The sequence below is a fragment of the Globicephala melas genome, chromosome 2 (genome assembly GCF_963455315.2).
Source record: "Globicephala melas chromosome 2, mGloMel1.2, whole genome shotgun sequence".
Lineage (NCBI taxonomy): Eukaryota > Metazoa > Chordata > Mammalia > Artiodactyla > Delphinidae > Globicephala > Globicephala melas.
Genome location: NC_083315.2, coordinates 56578922 through 56602940, shown reverse-complemented (window position 1 = coordinate 56602940; position 24019 = coordinate 56578922). Strand labels below are relative to the sequence as shown.

The window sequence follows — 24019 nt, the reverse complement described above, 5'->3', positions numbered from 1 at the left end:
TGGAGTACAAAGCACTCTGAGCAGTGCCAGTTTGTCCTGGGTACTGTGTGCCAGGCACTGCCCTCCTTGCTTTTCTCATGAAACTTAAAAAATATTCGTTACGAGCTCCACTTTATGGGTAAGTAAATTTATGTCTGGGGAGGGCCAATTATTTTTAATTTTTGTTTTTTAAACAAATCCCTTTTCCTGGGACTTTACTACTGAGATCACAAAAACGTCAGTCAGATACTTAAAGCGAATCCCTCTTAGCATCTGGAGGCAGGGCCAGCATGGGTCCTCCCTGGGGGAGGGGGCCAAGTGGGGCGCCAGTCCCCTGTCTCACAGCCCTCCCCTCATGGAGGGGAGAACAAGAGGGGAGAGAAGAAGAAAAGGAGGGGGTGCCGAGGAATCGCGCCCTCGGTTCCCTGCCTTTTCCAAGGACCCACACACAGTTTTATAGTTAATTCCGCTCCGTGGCAGCACATCGTGTTCCCATCTCGGCAAGAGAGAGTTTTGTGTTGTGAGTTGCCTACGGTTTGTTTTCTGAGTGGGCGTGTTTATTCCTGTCGGTCTGGAGAAAGTAAGGGGACAAAAACTCCCCTAGCCGGAGCGCGCGCCTACGTCCAGACTCGCAGGCACAGGCGCACAGAGGCACGCGTTGCAGCCCAGCCGGGGCGGCAGGGCGGCGGGGCCGCGGGCAAGGCTGGGATGCACTTCGCCTGCCCGACCCGGGCCGAGTGCGCCTGCCGTCCGTCCCGGCGCGCGCCAGGCTCACCCGGGTCTCAGAGGGGATCCGGATCCACGTCACATTCATGTAGCTGTGCAGAAGGTTCAGCTTGGCTTCTAGCGACAGGATCAGGCTATCGAGAGAGGAACACCGAGTGAGATGCGCCCCAGCTCGCCCTCGCGCACCCCGCCAGTGCAGCCAGCCAGCCCTGAGGAGCAGGGGCGCCGTGTCCAGCCCCTCCCTGGGAAGCCCGGAGACAGACCGCCCCGTAGGGCGCCAGGGGAGGGGACACAGGGTAGGGTCTTACTGGGCCAGCCGGGCGTTATCATTGTCGTCTTTCCCCCACTCCCAGTCCTTCCCGGGGTCCACCGCAAAGTGCAGAGGCAGCAGCTTGTGCTCTGAATCCGTCAGGGGGATCACGGCTGGAACGCAAAAGAGAGAGACCCGTGCCAGGTGGCTCGGGGGCGGGGACGGGAGGCTCGAAGTCCCCGTGACCCCCAGGGAAGACAGGAAAAGGCCACCGAGACCAGGTGTCTCCATGACTGAGGAAACCGAATGGAGTTGTACACAGGACCTCTACGCCCAGAGGGGTGTTAAGGCCGGAGGTTTCAAACGCACCATGAACAGTTTAAAAAGTTTCCTCTTTATTGTGGAGGCTGAAGAGCATTTGGAGACCTGGGCTTGACCTGGGTCAAAAGACAGGTGCCGTCCTTGGGCAGCAGACAAAAAACAGCTATTACTGCTTCTGTGGTTTCTAACGAACGACCCAGGCCAGGCCAGACAGCGCAGTGAGCAAGGTCACCTGGGAGGGGGCTTGGGGCCAGGCCCGCCCATCTCCTCCCAGAGAAGGGGAGCGAGGGCTGCCTGCGCGTCTGCTCTGTGTTGCTGCGGGACCCACGGACCCTGTGGCTCTTGCCACAGGGAGCTCACATCCTGTACTAGGTACAGGATGAACAGGTGACATACAGCTCAGGCTGAGGGTGAACAGCAGGCTGAGGGAGCTTTGGCAAGCTTTTCTAGGGCTGACCAGTGAGCCTTCTGGGGAGGGAACGCGTAGGTGGACAAGGCAGTGAGGAGAGATGGGCTCCACACTGCACCCAGGGATGGATTCATCAAAACACACCCCTGCCCTGGGGGAACCTGGGCCCTCCTCAGAAAGGCTGGGCTGGAGGCTGCTGTTTACAGGTTTGTCTGGGATCTGCTGGGAGCTTCTGAGCCTGGTGGGATCAGCTCCCTAGTGACGGGCTTACTCTTGTTGTCAGGGGCAGAAAGAATGCGGGGAGAGGACAGGAGCCATCCCGTTTCTGCCCTCTGGGCAGCAGCGTTGCGTGGGGACTGCACTAAGCTCCCCTGCAGGCCTCACCTGAGCATCAGGCCCCAGCAGAGTAGCACAGCCTGGGGCTCGGCCAGGCCAGCTGCTATGTTTGCTGGAGCTGGGCTCCACGCCAGTGGCTGGTGGAGAGAGCACTGGGTGCTGCCCTGAGTGCAGCCTGCCCAAACGCTGGGGCTGGCACGTGTGGGTGCAGGGCCTGGTGCACCTTCAGGTGTGACACTCAGACCCTGCTGCGGCCTCCACAGGGAGGTCTCGCCTCCGCTGTCGCACCGGCTTAGGAGGCAGTTGTGGCCGGGCCCCTTTCTAGAGGGGGAAGTGGGCTAGGAGCTGAAAGCTCATGGATGGGGGCCTCCCTGTTTCAGGCTTATCCTTGCCTATTCAGGCCCTGGAGCACCTCTTTCCTGCTCCTGTGCTGGCGGCCAGATGTTGCCTGTGCCTGATTGAACACATGGGGCCTCCCACACGCTGCTTTCCTTTGGCACCGAGAGCCCCATCTTTGGGGACACTGAGCCCCCCAGGCACCACTCCAGGATGCACGGGGCCTTGCTCCTTCCTGGGGTTTACCTTACCTTCTCCTTACTTCCCCCCCTCCCCCACCCCATGCTGGTCATGAACCTGGTGTCACTTCCCCAAGATTCATGACAAGGGAATCATGGCAAAAACAGAAAAGACAAATCAATAAACAATAAATACATAAAATCTATGATTGAATACCGTTAATAATTGATTTTCTGGTAAGAAATCAGAAACATTGACTCAGTGCTGCCCTCCAGTTGCTAAAGACACACAAATAATCCTCTTCCTCTACCCCAGCCCCTAACCCCTCATATAAGGGAAACACAGCTTTGCTCCAGAATTTCCTTTTCATCTCGATGTGGCTGGGTGGCACTGTGCTCAGGTTTGGGAGGTCAGGGGCCACTTGGTCTGCCTAGGCCACAAACTGCTCAGTCCAGCCTTGATGTGGCTGTGACACACAGGCTGCCCCTCCCCAGGCTGAGCTGCAGGGTAGTCACACCCAGGGAGGGCTGCAGGATAGCTCAGGACCAGCCTCCCTTGGGCCATACCCAGGAGCTAGTCCCATAGTTCCAAGGGTCACCACGACAACAGAGAGAGGGTTGCCCCGGCTTCCCACCCATGGGTGTGGGCAGGGGGTAGAGGCTCCCTCTGTAGACAGGGCAGCATGGCTCCCTGGAGGGCTTGGTAAAGGCACCCACTCCAGGCGCCATGCAGATGGCCATGCAGATGGCCAAACCAGTGTCCAGGAAACGGGCCCAAGGACTCTTTTAAATAAGCATCCCCTGTGGGTCTTAAAATCAAGCAAATCTGGGAAACATTGTTCTAGAATAATCTGTTAGGAGCAGTTTCTGTGGGTGCAACGTGGGCGATTTGGGGTCTGGCTGTCCACCTTCCCAGGGGAGCGGTGCCTTGAGGGCGCCTGCCCAGGCCCCCACCCTAGCATTAGGAAAGAGCACATGCTTACTCGCACCCATGGAGCATGAGCAGAAGTGCTGGGGGAAGCCCTGGGCGATGTGGTTGTGGGGTGGGTGCACCTTCTCCCCTTCACCCCTTCCCACCGTGATGCCTTCTGATCATGGCGGCCCTACAAGATATCAGGGATGCGCTCCTGACTCCCCACTTGGAGGGGACCTGCCCACCCGTCAGGAACACCTGTTTTAGACTTTATCTGCAGGAGAACCAAACTCCTATCACATGAAGCCACTGTGATTTTGGTTTATTTGTTTCAGACAAACCAGCTAAAGTAGTACAGCTGTACAGCCCCCCTCAGCCTCCCTACCAAAGGGCTCCTGGAAATTCCTACACTCAGTAGCTGGGCTGGAACGGACTTCCTGGACTCCCCACCCTGACCCCCCCCCCCAGCTCCCCCGCCCCAACACACAAAGCAGAAGGTTGGAATCACCTGCAGGTGCTAGAGCCTGACCACCCAGCAGGCTCCTGGCAGCCTCTCAGCCTGGATGTCAGAAGGCGTCTTCTGTGCAGAGGGCACAGCTGTGGCCTGCTGGTCAGGGCTGGGGCTGCAGGGCCCAGGAGCCCCACCTGTAGCTGTACAGCCTAGAGCGGCCTCGAAAACAGGCCTCTGTGAGCCTCGGGTACTTTCGTTGCCTCTGCCTCTCACTTTACACGCTTACTTTTCCCTGTTGGAAACCTGGCCTCACCCAGTGAGAGGGGGAGTGATGCGGTGACTTGCCCTCTGGTGGCAAATGTCAGGAACAGCAAATACTTTTCAAAATAAACCTGCAACCTTTTTTTTCCCCTTTGAAAAAACTCTCTTCTATCTTTTAACCTGGAAACATATAGGCATCATCTCAAACTAGCCTGGACAAAGGATAACCGAAGCGGCAACCAATTTTCAGTACTTATTTTCCAAAAAAGAGTGGAGACCTGTGGTTTCTGTTTGGGATGTAAAAAGCCAAAGGAGCAATGTCCCACCAGTATAATAACAACAAGCTGGACGAACTGCAGATTCACAACTTTCCTTTAACCCGTCTGAGAGCTGAAGTCACAGGCAACTGGCCAGCCACAGGTGGAAAGACAGGTGCCTTTGAGGAGGGATGGACATGAGCTTAATTGGACCCCACTAAGCTGGACCCCACTAAGAAGAATTCAGCTAAAATTGTTAACAAGTTGGTAAAGGAAGGGTGTAGCCTAGTGAAAGAATACAGAACCTTGGGGGCCACAGACATAAGGGAAATTCACAAGAACTTGCAGGCCCCTCTCCATGGGACCTGACCTGGTGCTCACAAAAAGACTGGCCAGAATTCTGAGAAAGTGTCCTTCACGGACCTTTCCCATCTGCTAAGGAAGGAACTGCAGAGAGCAGGGCAACACACACTGTTGGTCTTAGGGCACTGGGCCTTTCCAGTCACTCCCTCCCCCCAGATCCAGGGACACAGCACCCACCTAAGATAGAGGCTTAATCAGAACAACAGAAACATTACCCTTCTGGGCTCTGCCTCCTGCACCCAGGCTAACAAGCTGCTAGAAAAGGGGCAAGAATATGGAGAGAGACCCTCACCGAGGTGAGGCTCAGCACAAAGGTATAGCAGACAATGAGAAATACCAGCCCCACCATAAACACAAGATACAACTAGAAGGATTTGAAGGCTGGATAACCAGGGCAGCATCAGATCCTGACTAGGCTGATCCAAACCCCGTGCAGCAAAAGGGAAGGAATCAGAACGATATGCCTTAGTCTTTATTGCCCTACTCAAGATGGCTAGCTTTCAACGAAACATTTTCGGCATAAGACAAGACAGGAGAAAACCAACACATTGACAAGAGAAAAGACAGGTGACAGAACAAGACGGTTATGACACAGGTATCGAAACTATAGGGTGTGATTTAAAATAACTGATTAGGGACTTCCCTGGTGGCCCAGTGGTTAAGACTTTGCCTTCCCATGCAGGGGGTGCGGGTTTGATCCCTGGTCAGGGAGCTAAGATCCCACATGCCTTGTGGCCAAAAAGCCAAAAAACATAAAATAGAAGCAATATTGTAACAAAGTTAATAAAGATTAAAAAAATAAAACAACTGATTAATATCAACAATAAAACAATATTGTAACAAAGTTAATAAAGATTAAAAAATAAAACAACTGATTAAAAAAATAAAACAACTAATTAAAAACAATTTTCTAATAGAAAAAGTAGATACCATGCAGAATTTGATGGTTAATTTCAGCAGAGAGTAAGAAAGAGTCAAATCGAAATGCTAGAAATAAAAAAACACAATAATAGAAGGAAAGAATGACTTTGAGGGGCTGATCAGTAGACTTTACACACCTGAGGAGAGCAGCTGTGAACAGTAAGATAGGTCAATAGACATTAATCAGATTGAAACAGAAAGAGAAAAAAGTGGGGGGAGGGTTGCAGAACAGAATACCCAAGATCGGCGGGGCAGTATCAGATAGCACCAGATCTGTGTAAGTGTAATCCCAGAAGGAAAAGAGAGACAGAAAAAAACCAGGAGAGATATTTAAATAAATAATGGCTGACATTATTTATCTAAATATTTCCAAAATGAATGACAAACTCTACCACAGATCAAAGAGGCTAAGAGAAAAACAAGCAGGAAAAACAACAGCGACAAATCTGTATACACAGTATATTCAAACTGCTAAAAACCAAAGACAAAGAGAAAATCTTGAAGGCAGCAGGGGAAGAAGACACACTACATACAGAGAAACAATTCTAAGGATCACAGCAGACCTCTCGTAATAAAACAGGTAAGACAGAAGACAATGGAGTTATATCTTTAAAGTGCTGGATGAAAAAACCCTGCTAATCCAGAATTCTATACACAGCAAAAATAGCTCTGAAGCACGAAGGAGAACTTTCTCAGACAAAAATGAGAAAACTCGTCCTCTGTATACCTGCACTAAGAAATGTTAAACGAAATTCTTTAAGGGGAAGAATATGTTCCCAGTAGAAACTTGGATTTACACAAAGAAATGAAAAGTGATAGAAATAAAATAAATGAATTTGAAAATAAAATTCAGCTTTCTTCCTATTAATTACTCTGAGAAGTAAGGCAAAGAGAGCAATAGTGTATTACATGTTTACAGCACATGTAAAAGAAAAGAGCTTGATAATAATAGCCCAGAGGATGGGAGGGAGGGGTTGGGAATACATTGTCATGAGATCTGTATACAACACATGAAGTAGAATGTTACTTGAAAACAGTCTCAGTAATTAAAGATGGTCACTGTAAACCCTAGGGAAATCACTAATAATTAAAAATACAGGTATAATAGTAAATCAATAGTGGAGATAAATGGAACCATTAAGAAGCTCAATTAACACCAATGAAAGAAGCAAAAGAGCCTTAAAAAACTAAAAATAGAACTATTGGGTTGGCCAAAACGTTTGTTTGGGTTTTTTCCATAAGATGTTTGGAAAAACCCAAACGAACTTTTTGGCCCACCCAATACCATATGATCCAGCAATCCCACTCCTGGGCATATATCCAGAGAAAACCATAATTCAAAAAGATACATGCATCTCAATGTTCATAGCAGCACTATTTGCAATAGCTAAGACATAGAAGCACCCAAAATGTCTATCAACAGAAAAATGGATAAAGAAGATGTGGTGCATATATACAATGGAATATTAGCCATAAAAAAGAACTAAATAATGCCATTTGCAGCAATATGATGGACCTAGAGATTGTCATACTGAGTGAAGTAAGTCAGACAGAGAAAGACAAATACCATATGATATCACTTATATGTGAAATCTAAAAGAAGGGTACAAATGAACTTATGTACAAAACAGAAATAGAGTTACAGATGTAGAAAACAAATCTGTGGTTACCAGGGGGTAAGGGCACGGGAGGGATAAATTGGGAGATTGGGATTGACATATACACAGTACTATATATAAAACAGATAACTAATAAGGACCTACTGTACAGCATAGGGAACTCTACTCAATACTCTGTAATGTCTTATATGGGAAAAGAGTCTAAAAAAGAGTGGATGTATGTATATGTATAACTGATTCACTTTGCTGTACACCTGAACCTAACACAACATTGTAAGTTAACTATACTCCAATAAAAATTAAATAAAAAAGTAAGCAAAAGGAGACAGGGAAAGAGAAAAAAAGAACAAAAAACAGATGCAACAAATAGAAAAGAGCTACCATTAAACGTAAATAGTTAAAATGTACCAATTAATAAGTGACATTGTCAGATTGGATATAAAAGCAAAACTCAAGTATATACTGACTGTAAGAAATCCATTTTAAATATGAAGACATACATAGGTTAAAAGATACTAATAAAAAAAAAACCGGAGTGGCTCCAGTGCATGGCCAGTTGCCAAAGATATAGAAGAACATTACAGTTCTCCATGAAGCTATCACAATCCTACATGTGTGCATGGGCTTCAGAGTACATGAAGCAAATGCTAACAAAAATGAAAGGAGAAAGACACATTCATTATGGATGGAGACTGCCACTTTTCCCTTAGGAAACGACAGAACAATTAGAAAATCAGCAAAGATATAGAAAACTGAACTATGTTATCAGAGACCTTGAATCAATGGACATTTATGGAACCCAACAACAGCAGAACACACATTCTTTTCAAGACCCCATGGAATATTCACCAAGGTGGAACATATTCTTAGCCAACCTTCACAGATTTAAAAGAATAGAAATCGTAAAAAGTTTGTTCTCAGACCATAACTAAATAAAACTATGTACCCATAACCAAGAAAGATATTTGGAGAATCCTCAACTATTTGCAATTTAAACAGTGTGCTTCTAAATAATCCTATCGGTCCCTAATCCCTGTCCACCACTGTGAAGGTTAATGTTATGTATCAACGTGCCTGGGCTAGGGGATGTCCAGAGAGCTGGTACACATAATGTCTGGGTGTGTCTGGGAGGTGGTCCTGGTAAAGATTAGCATTGGAATTGATAGACTGGGTACAGAGAACTGCCCTCACCAACATGGGCAGGCAGCATCCGTTCCATGGAGGGATCGAATAGCACAAAAGAGCCAAGGAAGGAGGAATTTGCTCTCTTTGAGCTGGGACATTGATCTTCTCCTGCCCGCAGACATCGGTGCTACTGGTTCTTGGGCGTTTGGACTCAGACTGAATTACACCACTGGCTTTCCTGGTTCTTCAGCTCGCAGTTGGCAGATGGTAGAACTTGGCCTCCATAATTATGTGAACAAATTCCTATAATAAATCTCCTCTTATATATGTATCTGTATGTATCCCATAGGTTCTGTATCTCTGGACATCCCTGACTAAGAGAACTACTCATCTGTTTTCCATCTCTATAATTTTGTCATTTCAAGAATGCTATAGATCTAGAATTAAACAGAATGCAGTCTTTGGGAATTGGTTTTTTCCCTTCAGCATAATTCCCTTGAGATCCACCCAAGTAATTGCATGAGTCATAGTCATTCATTTTTATTGCTGAGTAGGATTCTGTGGCATAGACGGTATGTTGAACCATGCACCCGGGAAAGACATTTGGGTTGTTTCCAGTTTTTGGATATTACAGATAAAGCGGCTATAAACATTTGTGTACAAGCTTTTGTGTGACCATAACTTTTCATTTTTCTGGGATAAATGCCCAGGATTACAATTGCTAGGTTATATGGTAAGTGATGTTTCCTTTTATAAGAAGCTGCCAAACTGTTTTCCAGAGTCACTGAACCATTTTTACATTCTCACCAGCAATACAGGAGCAATCTGGTTATTCCACATCCTCTCCAGCATTTGGTGTCGTCAGTTTTTAAGATTTTAGTCATTCTGACAGGTGTGTAGGGACGTCTTACAGTGGTTCTAATGTTGACCATCTTTTCATGTGCTTATTTGCCATCCATATATCCTCTTTGGTAAAATGTCTGTTCATGTCTTTTCCCATTTTTTATTTGGATGGTTTGGAGATTTTTTTTGCTATTGAGTTTTGAGGGGTCTTTGTATATTTTAGATGTAAGTCCTTTGTTGATAGGTGGTTTTCAGATATTTTCTCCCAGTCTATAACTTGTCTTTCCTTCTTTCTTCCTTCCCTCCCTTCCTGTCCCCCCCCCTCTTTTTCTCTTTGCAGAGCAGAGGTCCAAGTTATTAATTTCATCTTTTTGGGGGGATCATTCCAATCCCAAAAGACTGCATTCTCTGTATGATTCCAGTTATGCAACATGCTGGAAATGACAAAATTCTAGAGATGAACAACAGATTTGTGGTTCTATTAGTCAGGGATCTCCAGAGACACAGAACAAACAGGAGACATATATAAGAACTCTTGGGGCTTCCCTGGTGGCGCAATGGTTGAGAATCTGCCTGACAATGCAGGGGACACGGGTTCGATCCCTGGTCCGGGAAGATCCCACCTGCCACGGAGCAACAAAGCCCATGTGCCACAACTACTGAGCCTGTGCTGTAGAGCCTGCGAGCCACAACTACTGAGCCTGCATGCCACAACTACTGAAGCCTGCACGCCTAGAGCCTGTGCTCCGCAACAAGAGAAGCCACCGCAATGAGAAGCCTGCACACTGCAATGAAGAGTAGCCCCCCCTGTGCCGCAACTAGAGAAAGCCCGTGTGCAGCAACGAAGACCCAATGCAGCCAAAAATAAATGAATAAAAAAAAATAAATTTATATTAAAAAAACCCAACTCTTCACCTACCTCTAGGTCCATAGTTGTGCATTTTACATTTACTTTATGGTTAATTTTGAGTTAATTTTTGTATAAATGAGGTTTGGGTTTAAGTTTTTGTTTTTTTTTTTGCTTATGGATGTCCACTCACTTCATCACCATTTGTTTGAAAAGACTATCCATCCTCTATTGAATTTATTTTGTTTCTCTGTCAAAATCATATTTTGTGGGGTTATTCCTGGGTTCCATATTCTGTTCCATTGATCTCTGTGTCTAACTCTCCGTCAATACCAGGTACTGTGTCAGGAGCTCTACATTCATTACTTACAAGTCTTACACCAGCTACAGGATTTTTGCTCCAACTTTACAGAAGAGGAGGTGAAACTCTGGTACCTAAGTGACTCCAAGCCAAAGCTGGAGCTGTGATTGAAAAGCAGGTCTGCCTTCCTCCACACTGTGTACTTTGTCTTCCACTACTGTGTCACCCTGCCTTTTTTTGAATTATCTGAAATTAGTAGATCGTGAGCATCTAATCTCGTTCATTCATTCATTTATTCATTCAACATTTAATTGCCTCCCAGGTGTCTTGGTGCTGGAGACACAAAGATGAGAAAGACAGGACATCTGGCTTCAAGACATCCAGGATCTGGCCAGTGAAGAACAGGAGCCTCCGAAGGGTGGTCCTTGTCATCCTTCTCCTCTCCCTGCTCCCACCCCCACGGCAGCCTTGGCTGTGGCTCACCAGGGCCTGAGAACAACCTCCAGCGGGCCTGACATAGAGTCCCTGGCTGCGCGAGAACCTTGCATCCTTGCGCCTCTGGGAAAGATCAGACTTGCTTTATGAGGATTTGCTTCATGAGACCTCGAGGTGCAAAGCAATGGCAGCCCTGTCCCCTCCACAAACGCAAGGAAAGTGGTGAGTTCCTGCTCGAAGAGCTGCCCATGGCCTCACGCCCCAGACCACCCACTAGGCTCTGATCAGGATGCTTTCTTTCCCACAGACCCTTTCCCCACAAAAACGTCCCGAGAGACAAGACTCTGAGCGGACTCAGGTTATCAGGAAGCCGGCCATTTCTTCTGGATACGTGTCCTCTCATGCATCAGACGCAGCCCTGGGGGACGGTGTTGAGGGGGGCTTCTCGGAGAGCAGAAGCAGGCTGTCACGCTGGCTGACCAAGAGGTTCCCTCCCCATGTCCAGGGGGCAGGACAGGTGCCTGGGGCTTTGTTTTCCTTCTCTTCTGCAGGAGGATCGATGAAGGCCGTGTCCTGTTCTGACACCACCCATCAGAAGCCTGCAGGTCCACAGGGAGCCTGGGGCAGCCTGAGGGAGAGACGGCACTTCATATGGAGATGGGGGCTGGGCTGATTCAGGAGTGGGGGAGATGGCGGCTGGGGGTGCTCCTGGGGCCACTCTTTCTGTGGCTTAGACACCCTGGGGAGGCCTGGGGACCTGTGTCTGTGCCTCCTGCTCCCTCATCTCTCCAGGCCCCGATTTCCTCGTGAAAGACACTTGGCCAGTTCTTTCCGTGTAGCTGAGCACAGCTGGCATCTCTCTGGAACTGAGTCTCAGGCTCCAGAGCTGATGGTCCTTGGGGTGACGCAGGTGTTGGTGGACAACTGGACTCTTGGGCATTTGATCAGCAAGACCCAGCTCTCTGAATTCGCATCCCCCTGCAAGGCCAGGACAGAGCTCACGGCCTTGAAGTTCCACACATGGCTCCTGGTCACGTAGGGGCCCTTCGAGATATTCTTGGGTCAAGAACCAACAATGTCAAAGATGACACCCCTCGTCTGGTCCCTGGGCCCTGGGGTGCAGGGTCTGAGCTAAGAGTTTGGATGCCCCCAGAGACTCTTCCTCTTCTCCAACAGTGAGGGGCCTTTGCAGGTGTGGCCCAGGCCTCCAGGGGCCATGCTCGAGGCTACAGCAGGAGCAGCAAAGGAACGGGGCGAGCGGTTCAGCAAGGCTGCCTGCACACCACGCGGGGAGGCAAGTTGGCTCTGCACGCCCAGGCCGAGTGTGTCTTTTAGTGGCAAGCTGCAAGCCTAGAAGGTGGCTGAAGAGGAAGGAGGCTGATTGCAAAGACAATGCAGGGAATTTGCATTTTTTTGGCACTTTCTGGTTTCTACAAGCCTTCTTGCTACCATGAGTTCATCTGATTCTTATAATGTCCAGTAACAGGTGGGTTGGTACGAAATTCCTCCCATTGTTGTATTCAGACAGGTCCACAGATGGGCCAGTTTGATTAGAATATGATGAAGAAGTGATTTTTAAGTAAAAATCACTTTATTTTAGATGGCTATATTAACAAAATTATATTATAAAATCCATTTAAATGGAATATTTAATAATATTCATAGTCTAAGACCAATTTCTACTTAATAGGAGACAGGTGCTGTTTATTATAAATCAATCCTGTAAGAAAGAGCACAGTTTGTTGTCAAATAGACTGGAAATGAAATGTCACATTATATATGGTTCGAGAAATCATAAAATATAGATTGGCATTTAATTTAACTATGAGCTGTGCATAAAATACAGATTGAAGACAGAGTTCATGTCCTGTGTGTGGGGTTATTCTGTTTGGCTCCACAAAATTCCCAAATTGCTCAGTTTTGTAAACGTGGGGTGTTGTTTCTAAGTGGCAAGAGATAAAGTTTCAGGCTGCTCTTGCAAAAACTTTTTTTTTTTTTTTCAAATATCACATTTTGGGTGTGTTGAGTCTGTTTCCAGTAAATAAACTACAAACTCTGGTGTGATCATCCGTGGATGTCAGTCTCAGCCTTCAGAGCTGTCTGACAGCTGCGTGGGCATCACTGTCCAAGCCCCTTGTTCACATCAGCATCCCCTCCTCTGTCTGGCTCCTTAGAGGCAGCAGAACGCAGCTCTCTGGGTCACCTAAGCGGGAACCCCTAGGGAAGGCACAGGGACACCGTGAGGGCACCCTGACCCCCATGTGGCCCCTGGATGTGCCCCAGAGGCTCTCAGGCTGTTTGCATTTAGGAGGAAAAACTATTGAAATAATTACTATATATATATATATATATATATTTATTTAAAAAGAATAGAAACAGATGGTATTAACATCTCCCAGGAAGCGAGGCACCCCTCCCCCACCTTCTCCCATCCTGAAGGTCCCTAAGTCACCAGGTGTGAGTTGCCTTTATATCCCAAGCAAACTTTGGCTTGGGTACCACTTCCCGGACCTTGTCTCTGGGAGATGCCTGTTCCCTGATTATCACCCTGTTTGGCCAAGTCTGCTTTTTGGAAGTCGCACCATCCACCCTACTAACCTGCCCTAGTGACCCTTCACCGGCTGTGACCATTCCCTGGGGATGGCCCTCCTTCCTCAGTGTCCTCCTCTGTCAGGTGGGCACAGAACATGCGGAGGGTCAAGTGTTGCCCTTGGAAAGGACCTAGACCAGGCCTGCACCCAGGAAGTGCCTGCAAGTACTGGCGTGACTGTGGGGTGCAGACTCAGCCCAGGTCTGAGTTTTGCAGAGCCATCTGAGGACGTGGCACAGGGAGGCCACGGGCACCATGCTGTGGGCATGGGAGGATCCTTCCTGCAAGCTGCAGAACTAGGGTGCAGGTGTCCTGGGGGCAAAGGACTAACATCCTCCCCATGGAGAAAGCAGGGGACCATCAATCATCTGTGGAAGTTACCACGAAAGTACGGGTAACTGTTATTTACAAAAAGTCCCAAAATGCGCTGGCAAAGCCTTGCCCACTCAGCTTGCCCACACCTGACCAATCCCTCCAGCCCAAGCTTGCCCACTGCAAGCAAGCCCTGCCTTCTCCCCACGGGAACCCCAGCCTGCAGGACACAGCGGGGTTCTTCCTAGAAGCCGGCCAACCTCAGCAGCGGCAGAGGCGGGGCGGCGGGGGAGGCAGAAAGAGCTGTAAGGGAGCAGTGGATTCTTTCCCAACATAGTTTCAACACAGGGAAGGACGAGAGGTTTACAGGACACCTCATGGAATTTTTAAGCCGCCAGGAGCTTGGACACATTCAGATGAGACGCACTGGGCCAAGCAGAAGGAAGGGAGTGGCGGGAAGAAGGCAGTCCCATGTCACATCCTACAACACGTTTTGTCTCATTCTCAGGCTCCCAGAACATCGTTCCTCAGACGCAAGAACAAGACAGCTGCTCTCTCTGGGCCTGTGATGACTGTACCTGTCAGCCTCCATCCCAGGGTGCTGGGAGGGCCGGGGTGGGAGGCGCCCTCCACAAGGTGTCCTTTGCTTGGGGCAGGGCGACAGCTCTGCTCGGCAGTGGGGGACCAGCAGGTGCCCTGGACCTTGATGCTCTGTGTCCTACACCCTTGCCTCCTCCCCAGGCTCCGAGACCACAGGCCTGGTGGCTCGGTCCTGAGCCTGGGCCCAGCTGTGGTCTGAGAGTCTCTTATCTTGGCTTCAGAGAATAATGCCCGGTTCCATCCTAGAAACTGGTGTTACTGTGCTTTCTTAGTCCCTCTCCTAGCCGAGCTGAGGGCACAGGCTGGGACTCTGTTTTTTTGTCTGCCACACTGAAGGAGGGCTGCAGGCAAGAGAACCGATGGGGCCAGCAGGTGCATGACAAAGAGCCCCACCGCCCCCCGGCCCTCCTTCCTAAGGCCTCCAATCTGAGGACACCAGCCCCCGAGTTTGGGGCACCTGGTAGTGGAGCTTGTTATGGCCACTTATGAGCTGTCTCTGGGGCCCAGCTCACCTGGTGAGGCTCAGCTCTGCTCAGACCCATGCCTGAGGCCTGGCTGACCCCGGGATGGAAGGAATTCAACTCCAAGCTCTTACCATGCCAGGTGTGGGCTGTCTGGTACTGTCACTGTCACAAGTGTGCTGTCACACTGAACACTTGTTGAATGAACCTCCCCGTGGCTCAGGCCCGTGCGGCTGTACACAAGAGAGCTGGAGCCCGCCCACAGCCTGTCCCCTGGACCACGGCCAGCTGCTCATCCCCAGACCCAGACCTTGCTCTCAGAGCAGCTGGCGCCCACGGCAGGTTTTGGGGGCTCTCGACCATGCATACAGTGGGCCTGCTCTTTGTTCTGCTGGGCCTCCCAGTGGGACCACCCCTTCCCCTGGAGAGGAGTCGAGAGACTAGTCAGGTTCCAAACATCTGCTGGGACCTGGATCTACAGAGCTTGCAGAATATTACTTTGTAAAAAGTCCGCCACCAGCTACAACAGGTCCCAGGACCCCCACGCATGAGCTGCTGAGGGGTGGGGAGCTCACACACTCTGACCAGGCCCCTGATGGATCTGAACGCAGCATCCGCTGGTCAAGAAGGTGACAGTGATGAACTGAGCCAGAAATAATGAGAAACATGGCAGTTTCTCATTCATTCCCATGGGCTTGAATAACCTGGTATTCTCATTCTGTCTGAATTGGTTTGCTCGGGTGGCCATAACAGTGGAACACAGAGGGGCTTAAAGAGCAGACATTTATTCTCTCACAGTCTGGAGGCTGGAAGTCCAAGGACAAGGTGTCAGCAGAGTTGTTTCTTTTTGAGGCCTCTCTCCTTGGCTTGCAGGTGACTGTCTTCTCTGTGTCCTCCTGCAATCTCCTCTCTCTGTGTGTCTGTGTCCTAACCTCCTCTTCTTATAAGACCACCAGTCACAGTGGATGAGGGTCCACCCTGATCACCTCACTGTATTTTAATTACTCCTCTGAAGACCCCATCTCCAAATACAGTCGCAGCCTGAGGCCTGGGGGTTAGCGCTTCAACACATGAATTCAGCCCTTACCAACACCTCTCCCTTCATGACAAGCCAGGGTACCTGAACTCAGAGGAAGGTCCCGTCACTAGTTCACCAAGGAAACGCAGGATCTCGCCTGATACTTTCCTGCTTTTTATGTTTCCAAGGTGGTGGACCTGAGCTTCCTGGAGAGCTGATGAGGGAGGCTTTCCCCGAGCATCATCATGAATTCCTGGACCGAAGCAACTTCATCATGTTTCTACTCTTTCCAGTGGTGGTCCTCACTGTCCCTCTCGTCCTGTAGGAGCCTCGTCCATCAGCCCAGAAGCCCTTCTGACACTACCCTCGCGGTTTTTGAAGATGCCTTGTTTCTTCCAGGACAAGATGCGATAGGATCTTTGTGCATACTTCCTGCCCCAGATCTGGCCATGCTCTTAGACACCGGAGTTTGGGGGCGAACAGGACCTGCTTGCAGCAGGGGATGGCGGCAGGGGCTTGCCTGGAACAGAAGGTGAGGAGGCTGCAGGCAGGATGGAGGGGCCTGGTCATCTCCAACATTCCTGAAACGCCCCACCTGCCCCGGGGGGCCTGCCTGCCCCACAATGTTGAGAGTGTGGTGTGTGTGACAACCAGCCCTCTTCCTGTCTGAGCCATGTCGGGTTTTGGTGACCTGCGGTCGAAGGGGCTCTAACCTGCAACCAGGAAACCCTGTGAACGGACGGAAGCCCCGCACGGCAGGGAAGGGCAGGAAGGAAGAGGATGGTTTCCCACTATCTTTCCTCTCACTGAGCATCCTTGGTCCTCGTAGGCAAGGATGCTATGGGGGTGGTGACCTTAGTGTCTGTAAAGAGCTTCCTGGGAGGCTCCCTGGGGGCAGAGTGCAACGCAGCTTGAAGGCACAGAGCTGGAGACTTTCTGGAAGGCGGAGTGAAAAGCCCCGGGCCAGGCCGAGGTCTCAGTTCAGCAGGGTCAGAAGGCTCCTGCCAGCTTTGGGGTGGGGGGGTTCTGGCACAGAACCAGGGCTCTAGGAGAGAAAGCCTCTGGGCATGAAACTTCCTGGTGGCATTTAGATGGGGGGGGGACAGCAGCGTGCCATCAAGTCAGCCGCGTGGCGCCAGGTCTGTCTCTCAGCAGGACCGCCCCCGCCCCGGCTCTTCCTCCTGTGGGGGCGTGGCCACGGCCAGGACCGCCAGACGCATGCGCCACCCTCACCCAGGCAGCCCGGAACCTGACATCCACGGGCGGTACACAGCGGCCCTGGGAGCAAGGCTGCTTCTCTCTCTGCGTTGAAAGAGAATGGATTTTCTCCTAAGGAGCACAGCACTGACAGCCTCACGCACCACCGCTTTTTAGGGAATTAAGAACCTAACAGCTAACGTGGTTTATTTCCAGATGAGGACCCAAGTTGGTAAAGAACTCATTTTTGCACTTTTGCTCTTCCCCAGATGAGTGGTCATTGCTGGTGAAATAAAGAGGAGAGTCCAGATGGAACTGCCTGGAAACATCACATCCTCTCCCTGATTCAGAGCTGGCTCACTGAACCCCCACCCATCACCTCACCCCCTTCTTCCTCCACTGCACTCATTTCTCAGGCTGCTCTGAAGCCGGGAAACTGCAAGTATAGAGCTCAGCCTTAGTAAGATGCCAGCACGTGTCGAGGGAAGGTGTTCTTCCCAACTGAAATGACAAAGTTTCAAGAAGAGAGGCATTTGGTCCAGCCTGGAATATGGATGTGATGCCTGGAGCTGCAGCACCTATTCTATGACCATAAGGCTGAAACCACACAATAAGGATGGTGGAGCAGGGAGAGGCTGGAGCCTGAGTACCTGAGAATGCCTAGAGCTGATGCACCAGCCCTGGACCACCTACCTCAGGACTCCCTGTTAGAGAAGCAGCTGCAGCAGCCATTTTCTCCTTTGAGCCCCTTGCATCCCAATGCTATTCTGAACTATCTTCTTTTGGGGGCTAATATCATGGCCTTCTGTGGTTGCTTCCATTTTCTTGGCATCATAAAGGCTGAGAAGAGAGACTGAGTCTGTTCCCTGAGCAGGTTCCTGACGTCTTCTCAGCTTCTCCCCACCATCCTCAACCACTGGGTAACAATGGCAGAATTGCTAGGATCTGGTATTTGCAGAAAGCCCCCGACAGCCTCTACCGTCGGGCTGGAAGGTAGGACAGTGCCCCACAGGAACCCTGGGGTAGGCTTCCTCTGGTGATGGCTCCCCGGACAATGTCTGCTCTGTTCCTCCTGCCCATGGCAGGTCCTTTCAGGGAGATGCTGGGCACTAATGGTGGCCAGGAAGGGAGCCAGTCAAGGCCTTTAGGTTTATCTTAGAAGCAACATTTAAGGATCAGGGGACAGGCCTGGCTTTGGGACAGGCAATGTCATTCCCAGGAGTGACTGAGGACTTCAGTGTGTGGAAGTGACCATGGTGGTCACTTCATAATTAAGTGGTGATGTCCTTACATGTGTCAAATGAAAAGAGACCAAATGGGAGAGTGGGCGGAAAGGAAGAGGAAGGGCAGAGGACAGGGGAGGGGGGAGGGAATGAGGGTGAGGAAGGGGAGGAGAAAGCTTTCATTTCCAGGGAGATGGGTGTTATTGTACCGGCAACAGATAAGGGGACAGGCTGGGAGGGCACATGGCGCCCCTCGGGCAACGCGGTGAGGATACGGCAGCACCCAGGCCCAACACCATCATGCTCCTATGACATGTGCTTGCTGGGCCACACCAGCAACATGCCAGCCACCCACCAGCAACATCCCTGCATCAGCCCAGCACTTCTGCTCAGGTCTATCTGTCTGTTCTTCCCAATTAGAGTAATTGCTCCCCTGCTGAATGGAGCTCGTGACTGCTCGGGAAACATCCTGCCTTGTGTAGTATGTGGGTTGATGGGGGTGCCTGTCTCCCCTACAAGGTGGTAAGGGCCCCAAGGCAAGGACACTGTCATCTTTGGGTCCCCAAACCTGGATGCAACAGGTGCTTCACTGAATGGGCCCTCGGCCCCCCAAACAAATACTGCATGCAGGACCACTGGACTTCAGGCCAGTGAGAGGAGCAGGAAGCAGGGTTGCGCCTACCAGCACCCACCAGCTCAGTGAGGGTGGCACAGGGGATGTGTCGGTAGCAGTACTTAAAGCCTCAAAGTCTGCAGAGCATCTGTATCCTTTCCCAATGTGTGAGGGCCTGACATGTAGCACAGAGGTTACCCAGCCAGTGGGAGCCGCTTACATGTGCTTTGCTTCTGCTTGTGCGATGGTCGTGAGGACTGAATGGGTCAACGTGCAGCCCTGCACATTGGTCACGTGAGGGCTGTGGAGGCAGGGACCACACTGCTATTAGGAGCAAGCCAGCAGGCGGAGCTGCAGGAGCCCACGACACAGCTGCTCAGAACCCACGCTGGGACCAGAATCCACTTATGGGAAAAAAAGTCTTTAGAGGTGAAACCACCTGCACCTCTGCAACGCTCCCTTGCTCGGCGGTAACCCCTCCACATTTGTCCTTTTATTGAAGAGCACCTTCATATTGGCCTTGAAAGCATCCATAAGCAGTATCTGGAAGGCCTGAAAGAAAGCTCAGTGCCTCTGTGAGGAGGGAGCCGGGCTCTGAAGGCCCTGCTCAGCAACTGGAGATGCCAGCCCTGGGACTTTGATCTCTCCCTGACCACAGAGTCTCTGGGAGACTGGATGAGAGGCCCCGCACCTGGCCTGGATCCCTGGTCCTGAGAAGGGCCCTCTTTTTAAAATTTTCTAAATGAAACACAGCCAATTTTATTCAAATTCTCCAAAATTTATACTCGATATGTTAATTGTTTCTAAAATGTTTCACCTTTAAATCATGGATTTATTATTTCACCTTTCTTTTAGAGTTTTTTTTCATTTTTTTCTGTACAGTTCTTCTATAGAAGTCAAAGTCCTGAGTTGCCCAGTTAGGAGCCTCTGACCTACTATCCTGATTAAGTTTCTTCTTAATATTCATGGCCAACATCTGGCTTCTAAATGAAAGGCTTTTGGTCTTTTCAATCACTTGCTGATAGGGTGAGGCTGCAGAGAAAGGGCCCTCCCGTCTCTCCAGAGCCACGGTGAGCTTTGAGAAGAGCTGGAAGCCATGAGGGAGGTGCCAGCTCTCACTGGCCAACACGCAGAGAGACAACAGAAAAGGCAAATGGCACCTAGGCCTTAATGACGAAACATGTCTTCCTATGGCTAAAGTGAGATGTCTGTAACTAGCACAGGAAAAGGACGTGATAGTCCCCTTACAGCCAGTGGCAGCCCTGCTCCCTCTCCTTCTGGACTCACATCACCACAGGATGAGCCACCATGGATTTCCTGGGACCACATCCTATGGCAGGGACCCTGAAACTGGTCAGTCTTTCCTTCTTTTAGTATCCTGGGAGTTCTCTGTCTAACCAGACACAGAAGTGAAAAAGGAAGAGTTTCCCTTTATTTGCTCAGTTAGTCACACATCCGTCAGCAGTTAACATTCCAAACAAAATCCCGCCATTTCCACAGCAGACACATAATGCATTGACTGAAGACAGGCCCCACATGAGTCTATGTGACTGGTGGTTGGAGTTGTGCAGTGCACAGCCTGTGGGCCCAGCCCGGCAAGCCTCTCTGCAGCACTGAAATGGCTCCTGGCAGGAAACTCCCATGTAATGATTTGAATGGAAGAATCCATCTTTTGATTCAAAAGCTTACTTTAGAGCAGAGGCTGGCAAACATTTTCCGTAAAGCGCTCATTAGTAAATATTTTAGTCTTTGCAGGCCACACAGCCTCTGGGGTTGCTTCTCAACTCTGCTGTTAGGACACAAAAGCAGTAGCCACAGACAATACGTCTTTGAACAAGTGTGGCTGTGTTCCGATAAAACTTTATTTACAAACAGGCAGTGGGCTGTAATTTGCTGACTCTCTGCACTAGACGGGCTTTTAATTAATTAATTATTTATTTGTTTATTAAGTGTAAGTTTATTACTAGTCCAGAGTTTTAATATTTTGATCGTCTGGTTGGTCTAACAAAGTAGACGGGCTTTTAAAAATTACATCTGAGGGCTTCCCCAGTGGCACAGTGGTTGAGAGTCCTCCTGCTGATGCAGGGGACACAGGTTCGTGCCCCGGTCCGGGAAGATCCCACATGCCGCGGAGCGGCTGGGCCCATGAGCCATGGCCACTGAGCCTGCGCGTCTGCAGCCTGTGCTCCGCAACAGGAGAGGCCACAACAGTGAGAGAGGCCCGCGTACCGCAAAAAAAAAGAAAAAAAATTACATCTGAGATTAATTACATCCATATAGTATATGCGTACATGTGAAAGGGAACCACAGTGTAAGTTATTTAAGGGTGGCTTGATTATTAATTTGCTTCATAATTTAAATTAAAAGTTGACTGTGGCATTATTTTCTTTTTTTAAAAACTGAAGCATAGTTGATTTACAATGTTGTGTTAGTTTCAGGTGTACAAGCAAAGTGATTCAGTTATACATATATATTCTTTTTCAGATTCTTTTTCCTTAGAGGTTATTAGAAAATATTGAGTATAGTGGTATATAGTAGTTTCTTGTTATTCATCTATTTTATATATAATAGTGTGTATATGTTAATCCCAAACTCCTAATTTTTCCCTCCTCCCCTTTCCCCTTTGGTGACCATAAGTTTGTTTTCTGTCTGAGTCTGTTTCTGTTTTGTAAATAAGTTCAGTTGTATCATTTTTTTTAGATTCCACATATAAGTGATATTGTATGATATCTGTCTTTGTCTGACATCACTTACTATAATAATCTAAGTTTCTTAGTATGATAATCTATGATAATGATAATCTAAGTCCATTCCATCCATGATGCTGCAAATGGCATTATTTTCAATGATATTTTTTTGCATGCATATGGTAGTTTTAGGCAAAACCTATCATTGCTGAGTGCGCTTCCCAGGGAGGTCTCCATATTCCACCTCCTGCCCCTCCCGGCCCACCCCTTCCCCACCTTGCACTGTTAGGTGGCGGCGGGTGTACCTTGTTCTCTCTGCTGGTCTCTCTGCTCCATGGACACAAGGGCAGAGAAATGCGCTTGGTCGTAGGCAAGAACCAGAGGTGAGCAGTGGCATCTGTTGGGAGGCACCTCCAAGGGCAGGTAAATCCCTCCGAAGGGGATTGGAGCAAATGCTGCAGACACAAACAAGGGTGAGGGCATGTGGATCTGGAGGGGGCGTGGACAGCATCCCTCACCATCCTGGGGGAGGTGACAGGGTGGAGGGAAGGGAGGGCAGGCTCAGGCTGCAGCCCCGTGTGTTGTCATCTGTCACCTACTCCACAGCAGAGGGGCCTCCACCCACCTGGCAGGAGCTCCCTGAGAGCTAGGTGATGCTTGCCACCGATGGATAGGGAAGCCCAGGCTCGCAGGGGCCAGGCCCATTAGACCCCAAGTCCTGTACCTGACCAGGGCACCCTGCTCCACCTGCCTCCTTGGGCAGAGTCCTCCTGGCTCGTTTGTCCCTGCGCCCTGTCAAGCTGCACCCTAGGAACAAGCAGGGCTGAGGGGATTCTGCTGTGACCTGCCGGGCCTGCCTGCTGCCCTGAGTCCGGCCAAGGTGATCAAAACGCCCACCCCAGATGGTCAGCCAGGACGTGTGCTGATGGCCACCTAGAAACCCGTGTTTTCCTGAACGTACTTATTCCTCTCCTGTGTTCACAAAAGCATCTGCACACAGAACAACGTATGTGCTGCTTGAGAGCTTATTTGTTCTAGGTTTTGAGAAGCTCAGTGAGAGCACTCCAGGCCCAAGTCGTGAGTCAGATGGGAAATGAGGGACGGGGATCAGCTCCTTTAGCAACTGGGACACAGTCTTGTTCATTTCCTTACCAAAAGGGGGAAAAAGCCTAAATCCTCGCTGAAATACATAACTACTGGAAATACCTGCCCTGACATGGCATCTGTTTTTTAATTACAAAGAACCTTGCCTCTTGGCCTCAGACTCAGTGACTCACTGCCCTTCTGTGGAAGGAAAAGACAGTCGACATCAGGGATGTCTTTGATGAGCTCAGGAATCCTCCCCACCCTTGCTTTGTCTATATCAGTGACCATGGTTCTGCCTCCCTCTCTGCTGAGAGGCAGGGTGGGTCCGCCTTTGAGAGGGCTGCACCCTCCAGGACAGGTGCAAAGGAAGGAAGTGTGGACCCAGCTCTGTGGGATCTGATGAGTACAGGGACCCCGATGGGAGGCCGGGCTCTGCACCCAGAGAGCTGCAGACCCCGGCAGGCCTGTGTCACTGGGAGTGACCAAGGTACTCCCAGCTCCCTGCTTTCTGTGGTAACCACAGCCACGAGAGGCAGGACACTTACACTAGGGTGACCTTCCTGGTCCATCCACCATCCTGGCCCCTCCTGTGTCCCTCCTTTTCAGAGAGCATGGTGCCCTGTGGGCTCCAGCAGAAAGGCTAGAGGGAGGACACACGTGGAGCCCTCCCTGCCTGGGTCGACCCTGCTTCCTCAAGGCCTCAGCTGAAGGCGGGGGCACATTGTGTGGCCTCTCTGAGCGTCGGGCTCCTCGTCTGTAAAGCGGGAGGCAATGTCTACCCTGGGAGGTAGTGGCCTGGCCGAGGGAGAGGGTGCACATGATTGGCAGTGCAGTGGGTACCGGCCTTGGGAAGTCCTCCATCCCTTCCTCCTTCCCCCCAGCCCTGGTCCCATCACAGCCTTGCGGATGACTTTGCATTTTCTGCCTTCCTTGTTTCTTCTTTAAGACACATGCGAGGGGCAGGAGGGGACTGGAGTGGCTGAGTGGCCAAGTGGCCCTGGGATGAGGCCGGCACTGCTGGAGGGTGTGGGCAATGGGTGGGGCCCGGAGCCCCTCGGGGTTCATCCCCACCCCCACTCAGCCACATTTCTCCTGCCGTGGACACACAGGGTGGATGGACGGCCAAGAGTAATCTCTCCTGGGAATTCCCTGGCTGTCCAGGGGTTAGGACTCTGCACTTTTCGCTGCTGAGGGCCCGGGTCCAATCCCTCGTCGGGGAACTAAGATCCCACAAGCCGTGTGGCACGGCCAAAAAAAAATATTAAACAAATAAAAAAGAGTAATCCCTTCTCTACTGGGAGGAGCCAGAAACATGTGGAGTTGAGGAGAAACGAGGAGAAATAAGACCTTTGTCCAGGCA

General features: G+C 50.1%; 1 protein-coding gene and 1 long non-coding RNA gene across 8 annotated transcripts in view; one reads left to right on the top strand and one right to left on the bottom strand.

The window, feature by feature from the left end:
• LOC115862920 (OTU domain-containing protein 7A) overlaps nt 1–24019 on the bottom strand; it is a 398816-nt gene that overhangs the window by 9612 nt on the left and 365185 nt on the right. For 4 of the 5 annotated variants that reach the window (XM_060293933.1, XM_060293934.1, XM_030875278.2 and 1 more), the window contains 3 exons: nt 21879–22028; nt 1014–1128; nt 755–839 (listed from right to left, as the gene is read on the bottom strand). In XM_060293933.1, coding sequence (XP_060149916.1) covers nt 755–839; nt 1014–1128; nt 21879–22028 — 350 coding nt within the window. Of the gene's footprint in view, nt 1–754; nt 840–1013; nt 1129–15112; nt 16374–21878; nt 22029–24019 lie in introns of those variants that run through there. The other variant, XM_060293935.1, reaches the window with a different exon arrangement.
• On the top strand, nt 7420–18393 carry LOC132596836 (uncharacterized). Of its 3 annotated transcripts, none has more exons than XR_009562921.1 (5): nt 7420–10214; nt 10473–10615; nt 10760–11094; nt 11180–12358; nt 16042–18393. It is a non-coding gene; the product is annotated as an uncharacterized lncRNA (long non-coding RNA). The 3 variants fall into 3 exon arrangements; XR_009562920.1 differs by having other exon boundaries at nt 7420–10615; nt 16042–16385; nt 17320–18393; XR_009562919.1 differs by having other exon boundaries at nt 7420–10615.